This window comes from Hibiscus syriacus, unplaced genomic scaffold (assembly GCF_006381635.1).
Source record: "Hibiscus syriacus cultivar Baekdansim isolate YM2019G1 unplaced genomic scaffold, ASM638163v2 tig00116965_pilon, whole genome shotgun sequence".
In the NCBI taxonomy this organism is placed as follows: domain Eukaryota; kingdom Viridiplantae; phylum Streptophyta; class Magnoliopsida; order Malvales; family Malvaceae; genus Hibiscus; species Hibiscus syriacus.
In genome coordinates, this window is record NW_024063490.1 from 2,553,464 (window position 1) to 2,569,433 (window position 15,970).

General features: G+C 32.7%; 1 protein-coding gene across 1 annotated transcript; it reads left to right on the forward strand.

Annotated features, from left to right (window-relative positions):
* Positions 1 to 619: 619 nt before the first annotated feature.
* Positions 620 to 15,392, forward strand: LOC120191291 (uncharacterized WD repeat-containing protein C2A9.03-like). Its single transcript, XM_039194268.1, has 11 exons — positions 620 to 694; positions 814 to 1,021; positions 11,408 to 11,550; positions 11,666 to 11,831; positions 11,926 to 12,014; positions 12,518 to 12,652; positions 12,789 to 12,899; positions 13,727 to 13,818; positions 13,891 to 13,996; positions 14,494 to 14,580; positions 14,933 to 15,392. Exons 1-11 carry the CDS (start codon positions 620 to 622, stop codon positions 15,344 to 15,346), a joined length of 1,626 nt encoding a protein of 541 aa, XP_039050199.1. The 3' UTR covers positions 15,347 to 15,392.
* The last annotated feature ends 578 nt before the right edge of the window (positions 15,393 to 15,970 follow it).

The following is a 15,970-nucleotide window of genomic DNA, read 5'->3' on the forward strand; positions in this document are numbered from 1 at the left end:
AATGCTACTTTTGACTTAATTACTGACATGTATATGATAGAAGTTGTTGCTCTTGCATGATAGTTTAAAAATGGTTTGTAGTATAAAAATAATATCGACTTAAGATGGGCATTACTAGATATGAATAGTATTTTACATGAATAACAATTATTATATTATATTATATTTGCTATCAAAATGATTTTTAAATTATGCAGATTTAGGCAATTTTGTTTTTGATGTGAAATAGTATTGAGCTACCTAGTTGTTGCATGAGAACAGACTTGAAGTAGATGTTAAAATATTATATTATAAATGTTATGCTATTTACTAGTTTTGTATTACAAATTAAATTTGAAAAATTTAAAGAAGCAAAATTTTATTTATTTTTAATAAAGAATTGTTTTGAATAATTGATGTGACATCTCTGACTCATATTCGGTCGGATATAAGAAAGGGATGTTATATTTAATTGCATCAGAGCTGAAGTTTTAGTTGATTCTTGGCCTAAACCAAAATTATTTTGTATTAAAAAGTTGTACATGCCACTGGGGGTCAATGTTACTGTTCGGCATGGTTATGTGATTTGATTATTGATGCTGATACTTACTAATGCATATTTGAAATGTGTCTATTTTAGATGTCTGAAACTGCGGGTTCATGTGGCACGACCAATCTGGTGGTTCCAATAGGAACTGATAATGGGAGTAATGAGGTAAATAACGAACCTCCGCTCAGTTTGAATAGCAAGGAGCATCGACACAACAAGGATTGCCTGTGCAAGATCAAGGAACTTTCCCTCAAGCCTTAGATGCCATCTTGGGACAATATCAGCCGCCGCCTCCTCAATCTGCTCCTCCAACCCCTCGAATGTCAGTTGCAAATGAATTAAATAGTTCGGGAGCTCTAGAGTTTAAAGGAGAGGTCAGTGAGGGTATGGTAGCAGCAGATTTATGGTTAAGTGATGTCATATTGGATGGATTTCACTACACGAATCAAGTGAAATTGGATGGAGCCATGTCATTGCTTAGAGGCCAAGCTCGTATATGGTAATACGACGATGTGCATGTCTTCCGAACAAGTTACCTGACAATTCTTTTTGGAAGAGTATAAGAATAAATATATCGAGGATCAATTTATTAGGCAAATGAAGAAGGAATTCCTCAGTTTAAAGCAAGGCAACTGGACAGTCTATGAGTATGAGTTCAATAAATTAAGTCTGTTTGCAGCGGAGTTGATTCCCCCTGAAAAGGACTGTTGTGATTAGTTTATCGAAGGCTTACGTCCTAGGCTGAAAGAGTTCATGTTGGCGTTAAATCTTCCCACATTACAGGAGGTGGTAAACATGGTCAAAGCTTTATAAAGAGTTTAGAATGAAAAATGGGAAGAGTAGAGAGTCCATGCACTAAAAAGATCGCACACGTCTCCACCCTCAATTCAGTCAAAGAAAGTTAAAAGTTTTGGTTCCCAATACCATGACAAATATAAATCTTCTATTTCCAATAATAGAGGAGATAATTCTGGAAAAACCTGACAATCTCATACAACAACTAATGGAGCAGACAAATCAACTAAGAGTCAGTATCGGACACGTAATATTTACGGTGAAAATCACCCTAGAATGTGCCGAGTGATTTTCGGAGATTGTTTCAAATGTGGTGATACTGGCCACTTTATGAGAGACTGTCATATGATAATTGGAGATAGATCAGGATAGACAGAAAGATGTTTTGTAGTGTCCCAACGAGGTAGAGACTGGGGTAGAGAAAAATGACCATTTAAGTCTGCTTCACAGCCTAGTTTGCATCCTTCAGCCAGAGTTTACAACACCAAGACTGATGAGGATCGGGATAAACTAGATATTATTACATGTACATCTATCTTTATGATGAATTGTATTTGTTTTGATTGATCCTGGTTCAACACACTCGTATCTAAGTATTAAGTTGACAAAAGAAAGGAGCATTTTGCTAGAACCCATTTCGATTGGTATAGTGGCGAAAAATCTGTTAGGCTAGAATGCGAGGGTTAGTCGAATATTTAAAAGATCCCCGCTAAAGATTTAAGAAATTGAATTTTCGGTGAACTTGATGGAAGTAACTTCCGAGAAACTCGAGATAATCTTGAATATGGATTGGTTATCCCCCTAACCATGTCATTGTAACTTGTTGTTTAAAGCGATTAATACTCATGAACTTGGAGAGTTATGAAATAGCATAATATTTAGTAAAAGTGTAAAATCATTGTCTAATGTGATTTCAGCAGTAACTGTCAAAAGTTATTGCTATAAGATTATCAAGCTTTCTTAGCTAACGTAGTGGATACTCAAACTTCAGAAATTAAGTCAGAAGATATTTTGACTGCTAGAGAGTATCCAGATGTGTTTTCAAGGGAATTATCTGGTTTACCTCTTGATTGAAGGTGGAATTTAAGATAGAAATACTATCGGGTACTGCATCTATATTCATGGCCCCATATAGTATGGCACAACCGAGTTAAAGAAATTAAAAACATAATTACAAGAATTGTTAGAATGGGGATTCATAAGGTTGGATGTGTTTCCTTGGGGCACATCAGTGTTGTTTATGAAAAGAAAAGATGTATCATTTATTTAGATTGAGAAGTGTCAAGAAAGTTTCAAGATACTCGATATACTATTAACAGAAGCTACAATGTTAGCACAACTAGAATTTGAAAAGGAAAGTTGAACTCGATATTTATTGATCCATATGACATTATGAAAAGAGTTAGTCTAGTGGTCTATCAATTAGTGTTAACCCGGAAATAAAAGACGATGTTGTGTAAGGATAAGATGAAATAGCGGAATCTTTATCTTTTAGATCAAGTATATACTGAAATTCGAGGATGAATTTTATTAAGGGGCAGAATTGTAATACCTAAAATTTTGGCAAGTGGCCAAAATCTAAATTTTAAAAGTTTAGTGGCTAAAGTAAAAACTTCAGAAAAGTTCAAGGATCAAAGTGGTAATTTTCCCAAAAAGATATTTTATCCCATAAATGAATAGTTCATCCTTAATAATATAGAGTTTCTATGAAATTCAAATTTTGATCCGGATTTTGTATAAAAAGCTATGAAGTAAAAAAGTTTGGCAAAGTATTTGAATAACTAGATCGAATCAAAAATTTAGGAAAATTTGAAGAATGGTATTACGAGGTTAATAATATTATTTCCATATTTTATTAAATTATAATTTAACATGGATCATTGGATTTAAGTTGAAATTTCATGTTAAATCGGGATCGTTATAATAAAGTGACTACATTGTAATTTTGTAAAAGTGTAAAAGGTGAATATGGAAGTTAATAAAGTATTGTTTTATATTGACATGACGAGGTAAGGAATGATGTCATGATAATAGCATGGTGGAAATTATTAAGATTTAGTAATGGTAGATAGGTAAATTCAAATTAAATGAATTTTAGCTTTAAAAGATAAACATTAAGAGATTTTTTGTTAAAAAAAAATCAAGAAGACTCCTTCATCATCTTCTCTTAGCCGTGTACACCGTAGCCAAAGGTGAGCAAGCTTTCTGTTTCATTTTTAAGCCATTTTATTAGATTTTCTATTAAGCCATGAAATAGAAAAATAATCTACATCAAATTCTTTACAAATTTGTGTAAATATTTCATGTTTCCATGACTGGAGTGGTGATTTCATGAAAAATGGTGGTTGAAGGGGAAGTTTAAATTTGGTGATTTAATGATGGATTTTTATGTTAATGATGTTATAGAATCAATAACAAGCTTATAGGGTGATTGAAAACACTTACAAATCCTTATATAAGCATTCAACCACCTTGGCAATTCATGGTGAAATGTTGATTTTGGTTAGTTTTTGATATGGAAATAATTGAAAATACAAGGTAAGGATACTTAGATGATGAATTCATGCTTGAATTAAATTGAAAATCATTTAAGGCAAACTTAGGAAAATTCGACCAAAGGGAAAGAAATTAGGGGAAAATATGTAAAAAAATTCCTAAGGGTTAGAACTGTTATAAAAATGATTCTACATGCTTTGAATTGTGTTTTGGAGCAATTTGAAACTTTGTTAAGTTATAAGGACATTTTTGCATGCTTTAAGAAAATGAAGGATTAAGATGCAAAAGTTTGAAAGTTGGTTTATTATGCTGAAATTTAATGTTAGAAGAATATTGTTAGAATGTTTAAATATGACGGTTGATATGCAATTAAAGTGATGAGAAAGACACCATATTGGAAGTTTTTTGAAATATTGGAATATGTTTTAAATAAAGGTTTATTGATGGGTTAAAGGTGAAATTGTGACAGTTAGGTGATTTATTGTTAGGGATAAATATTTCAGGGACTTGAAAGGTTATTTTGAAGAAGTTAAAGTTAACATTAATCATTTGAAAGGAAATTAGTATCGAATATGCATTAATTGCAATTTTAGCAATTGTTATGCTAATATATGTCTATCATGTTACTAAAAAACACTAACATGTGCTTTGAAATATGTATATTTGTAATTGACTTTCATGTAGATTGCAACGATAAAAGAGATCAAAACAAGCCAAAAGAAAAGGGAAAAGTTAAAGAGTAAAGTGTATCGTTAGTGAAGATTAACTAGTAAGGCATATAAGGTGAGTGCTCTTACAAATTTTATATATATGATATGAGGAAGACTTGCAATGAGTCAACCTCGAACGATCGAAAAAGAAAATGTTTTGAAACATATTTTAAAACATATTTTTATATTAGTTTATCAAAATGACATTCATATGCTTTTGTATATGAATTACCCAATACATTTTATATAATATATTACTAAATAGTTTATGGATGACTTTGAGTATGAACTATATCGATAATGAGATTTCTGATACATGAATGATAAATGGTTGATATATAAGTTTGATAAGAGTTTCCCTTTGTATATAGATTGAGTTTGTCTGGTATAGTTGGCATGCCATAGAGGTGGAATATCATATGATGCATGATGCAAATACTAAGAGTATTTGGTGTTATTGTGGCCAACTATTTAGAGTGATTGTATATGGTAAGAGTATTTGATACTATGTTATTTAGGGAATGCAAAACATAGTAAGAGTATTTGGTACTATGATATTCCCTAATATACATGATATTGTTCTACGATACTTGTATTTACAGACACTATAAGTGCTTTATTGGATACTAGTGAATCGTGCATCGTGCATAGTCACTTGTGTACATTGGGCTCTGATTTATAAATGTGCAAAGTATAGAGTACATGAATTGAATATGAAATGTTGATTTTATAGTATATATGTAAAAGGATTAACTTTAAATAGTCAATTTTATATGTTCAAATATTTTATGTGATTATTTTTATAGTATTTTGATTATTTATGATGATTTACATATTCATATATTTTATAAGATATTTACAGTACTTGATTTTTATGAAATTTTCATATATTGCAATGTTTTACTGTATTTTATATATGTCTCTCTAAGTTTTTACTTAGCGTGTTATTGTTTCACGTGTAGGTCAAGGAAAAGAAAAGTCTACATAGTGAGGAGTGTATCAGACATCACTTTTGTAAAATCAAATTATCATCCAGAATCAGTATGAACATATTCTAATGTTACTTTTGACTTAATTACTGGCATGCATATGATAGATGTTGTTGCTCTCACATGATAGTTTAAAAATGGCTTGTAGTATAAAAATTATATTGACTTAAGATTGGTATTTCTATATATAAATAATATTTTACATGAATTGTAGTTTTTAAATTCTATTTTATTTTCTATCGAAATAATTTTTAAATTAAGTAGTTTTTAGACAGTTTTGTTTATGATGTGTAATAATATTTAATTGTCTAGTTGTCAAAATATAATATTATGAATTTTATGTGATTTACTAGTTTTTTTCTTACAAATTTAAATTGGTAAATTTAAAGAAACAAAATTTTATCGATTTTTAATTAGAAATTGTTTTGAATAGTTGATATGACATATATGACCCCTATTCGAGTCATATACGGGAAAGAGGTGTTACTAGTATTGTTAGAAATAAAGTTGGATGACACTAAGTGGGCTCAAGCCTGATACGACCAACTAAACTTAATCGAGGAAAAGAGGCTAAAAGCTATCTTCCATGACCAAATATATCAAAAACGAATGATTCAGGCACATAAGAAGAAGGTTCATCCGAGTGAGTTTCATGAAGGCGATTTGGTTTTGAAAAAGATCCTACCTATTCAAAAGGATTTCTAAGGAAAATGGATGCCAAATTGGAAAAGACCTTATGTCGTGAAGAATGCCTTTTCTGGAGGTGCTTTAATCTTGACTTAGAGTGAAGATTACCTAATTTGGTAAACTCAGATGCCATCAAGAGGTAATTTTCCTAAAAAAAACTTAGAGTGAAAACCTGCAAAGGACGATCTAGGAAACAAAACGAGGGTTCAAGATGAAAACCTGTAAAGGGCATCTTGAAACCAAAGGAGGTCTCAAGTTGAAAACCCGTAAATGGTGACTTGAGTAATGATTTAGGGTTCATACAAGGAAAGATCTTGAGTGAAATAAGCATAATTGATAAAGGCATCAGATTGTGGTTGAATGCATCATATTGTGGTTGAATGCATCAGAAGTTCAACTGTAGCATCCGGTATGAGACTTAATGACTTGGGAAAAATTTCGCAATCTTCAGGCATCGTCCCAATTTTCGAGATCCTTTCGACACAAGCAACGCTTGATCCTTCCTAAGGTGTGTCAATTTAGAGGAATCTAAATTGATATATATGGGACCTATTATTTCATTTTTGTTATTCTCCCTTTAAGTGTTTACCATGTAATAATAAAAAACACTCTTTTCTCGTATATAAATAAAAACAAAGTTTCTTTTCAAAAGCTCATTTTTACTTCGCATCTTGCATTGAAACTAAGTATTGATATATTTATTTACCTTGAAAATAGATCATTGAATATTATTGCACAAAAATTTCTTGAAAAATGTAGGCATTTCAGAAGTCAAAAAGAGGTTTTGATATAGGAGTAGGGGAAATGGTCTGGATATCACATCGATGGGCCATTCATGCCCCAATTCTTGGGAAAAGGTGAAAATTCATCAAAACAATTTCCCTAAAATATTCATTATGAGATCATGACTTCACAAAGATGAAGTTGTTTACAAGATACCAAGAGGTCAAAATATGAGAGAAAGATCAAGATTAACCAAAGAAGATCGGGACTTATCTTTGAAAAAAAAATACTAAATTGACATTTGCATTTTAGGCATACCCTAAGACATTCATCACATACAATTTTGTAGATTATTTGAGTCAATTTCAACTTCACAATGAATAATATTGCACCCAAAGCATCCAGGATCAACTTAACTTGCGATGGAGGAGTCATTCACATCATAGCTCAATTCAACTACGAGGTGGGCTATTTCCTAACTGTGGCCTTCAAGTCTAAAAGGGGATCCCAGATTGGCTGCGATTTAGCAATAAGTAACTTCTTTTCAGCCTAGATTTTGAAATAGCTTAAGTCGAGAAGATCTATCTGTCGACCAAAGCTTTCAAGTTCAGACTTTTCAACGAAGGATATTCAACTCGAGAGTGCATTGACCACATGATAGCAACAAGAAACTATATTCCGGTCAAAATTCAAACAAAGGTCTTTAAGTATAGAAGAAGACTCAAGGTTGACTGTGATTTAGCAATGAGAAACTACTTCCCATCAAAGGATATTGAGCTCAGATCACACAAGACCAAACTCACGATAGAGCTATTTGTCAACCAAAGCTTTCAAGTTCAGTTTCAACTTCACTCAACTCGAGAGCACATTTACTGCATGATAGCAACAAGGAACTAGTTTTAGATCAAAATTTTTGAAGTCAATTTCAACTCCGCGATGAAGGATATTGTGTTCAAAGACCAATTTAGAATCAAATGTACTCTAGCGATAATGAACTAGTATCCAGTTAAAGTCTTCATGGTCAAGTTTCAACTTCACATTGAAGAATACTTATCAGGAAGCACGTCCATAATTGACTACAATTTGGCTTAACTCAGTGGCGAGGAGCCATCTTACAAACAAAATTTTCTAAGTTAGATTTCAACTCCACGATGGAGGATATCCAAGTCAAAGAATGATCATTTACAACTTTGACTCAGATTTCAACTTCACAATAAAGGATATCGAGCTCGAAGAAAATTCAACCATAGTGGATCGGATCCTTAAAAAAAACAAGAAATCTCAACATCAGATGAGCGAGCTTTCTTTCATTTTCCATTCACTCTGAAAACCAAAAGAAAATTCAAGTATTTTTATCTTTGTCCTATTGTCGTTACACGATATTAGACAGAGGGACAACTGTAGACACTCATTTTCGTCTATAGAATCGTTCTATTTTGATCTTATTATTATTATTATTATATTTTTAAAATTTATGTATATTTCGCTTTTAGAAAATATGTATATTATATAATTTTAAAACACACACACATATATATATATTAGAAAATATATATATTTTGTAATTTTGAAATATAGGTTATATATTTCAATATATATATATATATATATAGTTTTAAAAATATGTGTTACAAAACATATATATATATATATATATATATATATATATATATATATAATTTTTATTTATTTACTTAGTTTATTAAAAAATATTATATATATATATATATATTATCTTTATTTTGTTTTTAGGTCTATTACAATCCAATCCAAGTCAAGGTCCAGAATTCAAGTCAGAGTCCAAATCAAAGCCCAACCAAGCAATGCAAGCGTGACACAACAAGCAAGTCGGGTTAAAAAGGCCATGGGTAATTAAGGTTTCAATCTTAAGTCAAGCACTGTCATCAACGAGGATCGTCAGATCAAAGCACAAATCAAGGGTCCAGAATAAGGAAAACTTAGGGTTTCAAACCCTAAATGTTATAAAGCCAGCACCACAGTAATCTGTACCGTTGGATTTGGCTTGTTGATCAAACATCCATAAATGATCCCGAGAACATTCCAGAAGGTCAAATATCATCAGCAAGCCAACAAGTGGGGCGTAAAGACTACGCGCTAATCAGATTTGGAAAGATCCTTGTTGATCCACAAGGAAATCCCAAGAAAACAAGTAAAATGAAGATCGAATCAACCCCCAAGAAAAGGGAGGTCTCGTACGAATCAAACCCAAGCAGAACAGATAAGGAAATGACCCCAAATCAAAGCAATCAATCGAGTTAAAAACAAAAACAAATCCCTTTACATGAAAAATCAAAATGAACCAAGGAAATAAATTTCCTTTCGATTCAAGGCAAATCGAAGTAAGGGAAATAATCCCTTGAGTTCAAGATAAGTGATGGATGAACCTTTTATCCAAAGTGGAAAGAAAAGCCATCCCGAGCATTATAAAAATACCTTTGCAAAACGAGAATATCATAAGTTTTCTAAAGGAAGAACTCACTAAAATGGAAAAAGAATGAGAGAAAACTTAGCCTTCAGGTCGCTTGGAGGACTAACGGTCACAGAACTAATAAATCTTCGCCATGAAAGGTAAAAAACTGATTACTTTTGGCTTGGATCTATGTCGAGGGGGCTCTTTTTGGAGAATTAGGGTTCAATTTCGTGTTCAAGGGGTTGAGAGGAGTATTTTAGGGTAGCCTTTAGGGTGATCCGACCACCGTGGGTGGTGGTCGGTCGCTGACATAGTGAAGAGGCGCAGTGGTCGACCAGAAAGGAGTGGTGGTGTGGTTGAGAGGATTTGGGAGAGTTGGGGTGCTTATTTTCATGGGTGGTGTTACAAATGAAGGGAGAAGAAGAAATTTGGGGGATATATATACGGTGGACTAGTGTGTAAATACAAGTTTTTTAAATTATGTCTGTAGTCTTGAAGCTTTGAAGTGTAATCCGTTCTGATTACTTGCTGTAAATTGGTCACTAAATTTTAATTTAATTCAATTTATTCCTTTTCATATTTTTTTTTATAAATTGGTACCCTGTTTTATTTCTTTATGTTTGCAGTGTTTTCTTACATTTTTATCATTAATTTTTATTACCTTTTTAGTATTAATTTATTTTTTATATTTTAACATTAAATTTTTATTTATAGTAAAAGGAGATCCAACCTAAATTCAAAATCGTCAAAGGTAAACAACTCGGTCGATTTTTAAATTTTTATTTTAAATTTTAATTTTCGCGATTAAGGCAATTGGGTAATCGAATGATATCGAAAGGGTGATTCGGGGTGCTCATTCTTCCCTTATCGTAAGCGACTCCCGAATCTTACACATCTTTGGTAAGACGTAGATCTGGTAAATGGTAAGTTCGAGGTGTTCGATCCACCTATTTTAAAAAACGATCGGTGACATCACAATTCTAAGTCGAAATGAGAATTTGGATCCACCCGAAAGACCGTTGCGACAAGTGATAAAATTATTTTTTATAATTTAATGATCATAATGAAACAAACCTAAAATTCAACGACCAATGATATAATTTAACCTTAAAATTTTAAACCATCATCTAAATCCGGATGGACCATATGATATCTTTAATTGGAATGAGATATCACATGGAATTAGTATTTAGCCCTTATCCATTAACCATTGGAATGTAATCACTTTGTGCTATCCGCCACTCATCATTACAACCGTAGACAGCGCCAGATCCATAATCAAACAAAATATTTTATTAAATAAATGATAATTGAAAAAAATCTGATAGATCTGAACTGAAAAATTATGACATATCTCGACCTCGTGTATTAAAATTAAATGTTTTGTATTTTATAAAAATTGAAAAATTAAGCATAACCCAAAAAATATATCTTTTCATTATCTCTCTATACTTGCCCTTGTAAAGATAAATTAATAATAATAATAATAATCTTCAATCTTTGTGTAAATATTACTAATATTTTATACATAAAGGATTAAATCTAAAGGCCGGAATTTCCAGAACCTTATTCAATTTCGTGTAAGTATATCAATCTCTCGTTTCCTTTTTCTTTTAAATTCCAACTTTCTATTAGTGAACTCCATGTGTTTTTTTCTTCTTTTATTTTTCTTTTCATATGTTAAGTTTTCTGCATTTTTTAATGAATTTTTGTGGTAAAAAAATAGTAAATCTTTTCTTAGTGAGGTTTAAGAAATCTGGGTTTCTTTTTGTTCATGTAGAACATTTTTGTTGGATATGATTTTATTATAGTTTAGGCTTTTTTAAAGGCGGTTTGTTTGGAAATAAGTTTCCTTTATGAATTATAGGAATGCCCTTTTGCTCCAATCTGCTTTAGGAAAATGAAAATGAAGGTGATTAGTCTTTTTCTGGTTTTTTTTAAATAAGTTTTTTTCCATTAGTTTATTTTCTCTTTTGGTTTCCCTGGGCATTTTTTATATTAACTTTTTGCTAATTTTATTAGTAAAAAGAGAGAAAACAGTAGTGAGGACTGAATAATTATGCAGCATATATCAAGTCCTACCAGCAAAGGGAGGATTTCTATTACATGGATGAAGATTTCGTAGATGATATGGATGAAGACAACTATGATGGAGCTGGTGGAGATGTGGATGCTGATGAATATGACATGGTGTGCTTTTCACTTTGGTGATATTTATCTATTCTATATGCGTTTTGTTGTTAGTTATAGTTAATTTTATAATTTAATGATGAAATTCATCACGTTCATGCTACAATTCGAGCAGCTGACCAAGGTGATCGATACATCTTCTGTGCAAGGGAGGAAGGGGAAAGACATTCAGGGGATTCCATGGGAAAGACTAAACATAACGAGAGAAAAATATAGGCTAACAAGGCTTGAACAGTATAAGAACTATGAGAATATACCGGCTTCCAGTGACGCTGTTGACAAGTTTCATTTCTTTTTCCTACAATCCATGAACGAACTAGTTTATAGTAAAGTGAATAGCATACTAAGCTTTGTGTGATTTGTATATTTTGTTTCAGGAATGCAAACAGGTAGAAAAGGGTGGGAACTACTATGAATTCTTCTATAATACTAGATCGGTTAAACGTACAATACGCCATTTTCAGGTTTGTTAGTAAAAAATGTTTATTTCTTTTGTTATTGTCACTTGTATCCTGCTTTTTGAAGATGTTATTTTGGTGTCAATATATATTGTTCTTAATTTCCTTTCCCGTTCTGGAAAATGATTTAGCTTTAATCATTGAAAAGATTTCCTTTGTCATCTCTTTTCTTGGTTCAGTTGTGTGCACGGGCAACTATAAAAGGACCTTGATTTTCTTCTTTGGTAATGGATATGATATTCAGTAGTGTCATTTCTCATTTATGGATATGATTGGTGATATTTATTCTTTTGAAATTGCAACTTCTTGTGTATCTGCATCTGCTCGGATGTGGCTATTTGTTTCTTTAACTTCTACCTCCCCTTTTTTCTTGGTACCCATTACTTATGTCATTGTACATGGTAATATTAAGATTAAGAATGCTTAAAGTAGGTCCTAGATTTGGGTTGAAAGTTCTATATCTCCAGTATTTTCGACATAAATAACCTGTTGTGGAATGAATTTTACAGCTCAGAAACTTGGTTTGGGCTACTTCAAAGCATGATGTTTACCTTATGTCCAATTATTCGGTTACGCATTGGTCATCATTGTCGTGCAATCTGTCTGAGATCCTTAATTTTGCTGGGCATGTGGCACCTACTGAGGTATTACAATTATACTTACTAGCTTTTGTGCTTCTATCGTTTACTTGCTGCATGAATGATTTTAATTAAAGTTGGTTATCGTAGTAATTTGGCTCTAATTTATCTGCTAACTTCTGTTGCCTTGCCATGTAACTAGAAACATCCCGGAAGTTTATTAGAAGGTTTTACACAAACTCAAATAAGCACTCTAGCTGCCAAGGACAATTTTATGGTTGCGGGAGGTTTTCAAGGGGAGCTTACTTTTAAGGTTAGTTAATATTTGCAGCCTTTTCCTATTTCTGTCTGTGGTTCTCTCTCTCTATTTTATTTATTTATTTTTGAGAAGGCGTGATGTTATGGTTGCTATGGTCAGAATCAAGTAGTATTGGGGCAAGATGTGCGTAGCTAATGATCTTTCTTTTAGTAATTTTTCATTTATGTTACTTGGACTCGGGTGTGAATCCTGAATATGGGTATGTCTTTGACATGGGTATGATTAGACTTTTCTAAGTTTTTCAATATATTTGAAGGATTCTCGGAGGTCTTATCCCCATGCCTATGTGTCAAACGCAAGTGGTGGACATGAGTAGTTAAAAGAAAAGCAAAGAGTTGGACCAACATAGCTTTTCATGGTTGCAATGGGTAGAAAAGGCAGGGTCTGTTTGTTTGAGAGAGGTCATATATAACTGGAATAGTGGTGGGTGTTACAGTGTGAACCAGTTAGTATGCGGAGGGTGTGCATTGTGCAAGGTCATACCACATCCTAGTATATATTACATTCCGAGTAACCATCCAAGTGTTTCTTCTACAGATGAGATTATTCTTCATATGTGATGTGAATCCTGAATCCTGTTGGAATAGAAGAAATTGAATTATTGAAAATCCTAGAAATCGAAATGTTTTACCTGTTTCTTGAAAGAACAACATGGATTGACCAGCATGCTTTAGTTCTTAAATGTGTTTTGTTTGTTCTATTTCTATCATGTATTTATTTGATTTTGCATATTTTGGTTTTGCATGAACATGTTCTGGCATTCTCAGTCGCCATTCCTTTTATATATGGTGTTGTACAATTTTGTTTTCTTGTTTTTGCAGCACTTGGACAGAAAAGGAGTAACCTTCTGTACCAGGACAACCTATGATGACAATGCAATTACAAATGCTATCGATATATATGACAGCTTGAGGTAGCATGATACTGTTTGACTTAGAAAATGTATTGAATAGAATATAGATTGAACTTCGAATCTGTTTTGCAGGGGTGGAATTAATTTCATGGCCTCAAATAACGACTGTAGTTTGAGAGAATATGATACTGAGAGATTTCAACTTTTAAATAATTTCCAGTTCCCTTGGCCAGTAAATGTAAGCCTCTTGAGTTGAGGGTATGATGCCTAATTCTTATTAGTTCAGTTCTTTCACAGTCCTTCATGTTCTATCTTATATCTTATGTTTCTTGGATTCAGCTGCGAGTGTTCGACATGGGTATGTGGATGGGATGGGTATATCTAGTTTTTTCTTTTTGTAAAGTTCTTTAATTATTTGGAGAGTCATTGGATGATCATATTTTCAAAAATATATTCAATACATGTTCGGACACGAGTACTTCAAGAAAAAATGCAGAGTACATAGCTTATATTTACATGAGTGAGAGGCAGTGGTCTAAAGGTAGATTTATGTTCATATCATAAGATTTCTACTCAATGTAGAAAAATTATAAACTCGACTTATGCGATCTGCGTTTCAACTACATTAGAGGATTGTAACTTCATAAACCCAAAGAGCAACCTGGAATAATTAGTCATTTTCATTGATTATGTTAATTTTCCTTAACATGAATGAATTTGCTTTTTCTGATGCAGCATGCATCCATCAGCCCCGATCAAAGGCTTATTGCTGTTGTTGGAGATCACATGGATGGGTTGCTTGTCGATGCGCAAAATGGAAAGGTAAATAATAACTTTTTTAGTAGGATACTACCGGTACTGCATGGGTGACTGGCTGAGCCCCGGCACAGTAGTAAGTTTGCTTTGTAATGAGTTATAGATTCAAATTTGGGAGATGGCCTCTCTGAAAGTAGAGCTAAGGTTGTTTACATTTGATTCTTGCACTGTCCAGTCAAATTGATTGAATCTGGAAGTGGTGCTTGGTTCAATATGATATATGTTATAGGAAGAGCTTGGTTCAAAATCATACCATTTTACTATGTATATTTTTATTAAGAACTACCATTTTACTATGCATATTTTATTAAGAACGATTAGTTCAATTGAAGCTGGAAAATGTTTTCTGTTGTTGCAGACAGTAGCCACGGCGGTAGGTCATCGAGATTACTCCTTTGCATCGGCATGGCACCCTAATGGATACATATTTGCCACGGGAAATCAAGACAAGACGTGCCGAGTGTGGGACATAAGAAACCTCTCTATCCCAATTACAGCCCTCAAAGGAAACTTGGGTGCAGTGCCGTCAATCCGGTTTTCTTCGGACGGCCAGTTCATGGTAGTTGCTGAACCAGCGGATTTCGTCCATGTTTATAATACAAGGTCGGGTTTCCAGGAACGACAAGAGAATGACTTCTTTGGTGAGATTTCGGGGGTAACTTTGAGTCCAGATGATGAGACTTTGTATATAGGAATATGGGATAGAACTTATGCTAGTTTGTTGCAGTACAACAGAAGACATACCTATGGCTACTTAGATTCTTACCTGTGATTGTCGTTTATGATGATGTATGGTGGATGATAAATGTTTAAACAGTTTTGTAATAATTCACGTGTGTTGGTATAAAATAGTGTTAGATTTATATAAAGTTTGGTTGATGGATTAAATCATTTCTTAGTTTAATAAACCCATTCGAATGATAGAGCTTAAATAAGTTTGAACTTACGTTCTCGAGACAACGGTAATGGTTTGCATCCAAACTGCAATCAAATGTAATAGTTTGCATCCAAACTGCAATCCATTGTACTTGTCTAGAGAGGAGTTCACATATATCCTTTATCCAATAAAGATTAAAATATCGTACAAATTATGAATAGTTACCGACTAATGTTATGATTATGATAGAATGGGAAATAGAAGTAGAACAAAAGGTAATTTTTTTTTCAGAAATTCGCTAATTTTTCATCATGACGGTACATTCTCTTAATCTTAATTTGTATTTTACAATGTATTGGAGCCGTTACTATTGCTAGTTAGATTGTAACTAATTCTTCTCATGTAATGCAATTCTTCTTTCATCTTAATGGGTTGATCCAGGTAAGGTGTTAGCCCATTGTATCTGCTTCTGGCCCATTCGTATAAATTCAAGCTCATCAGTCTCGTTCCTTTCTTTTA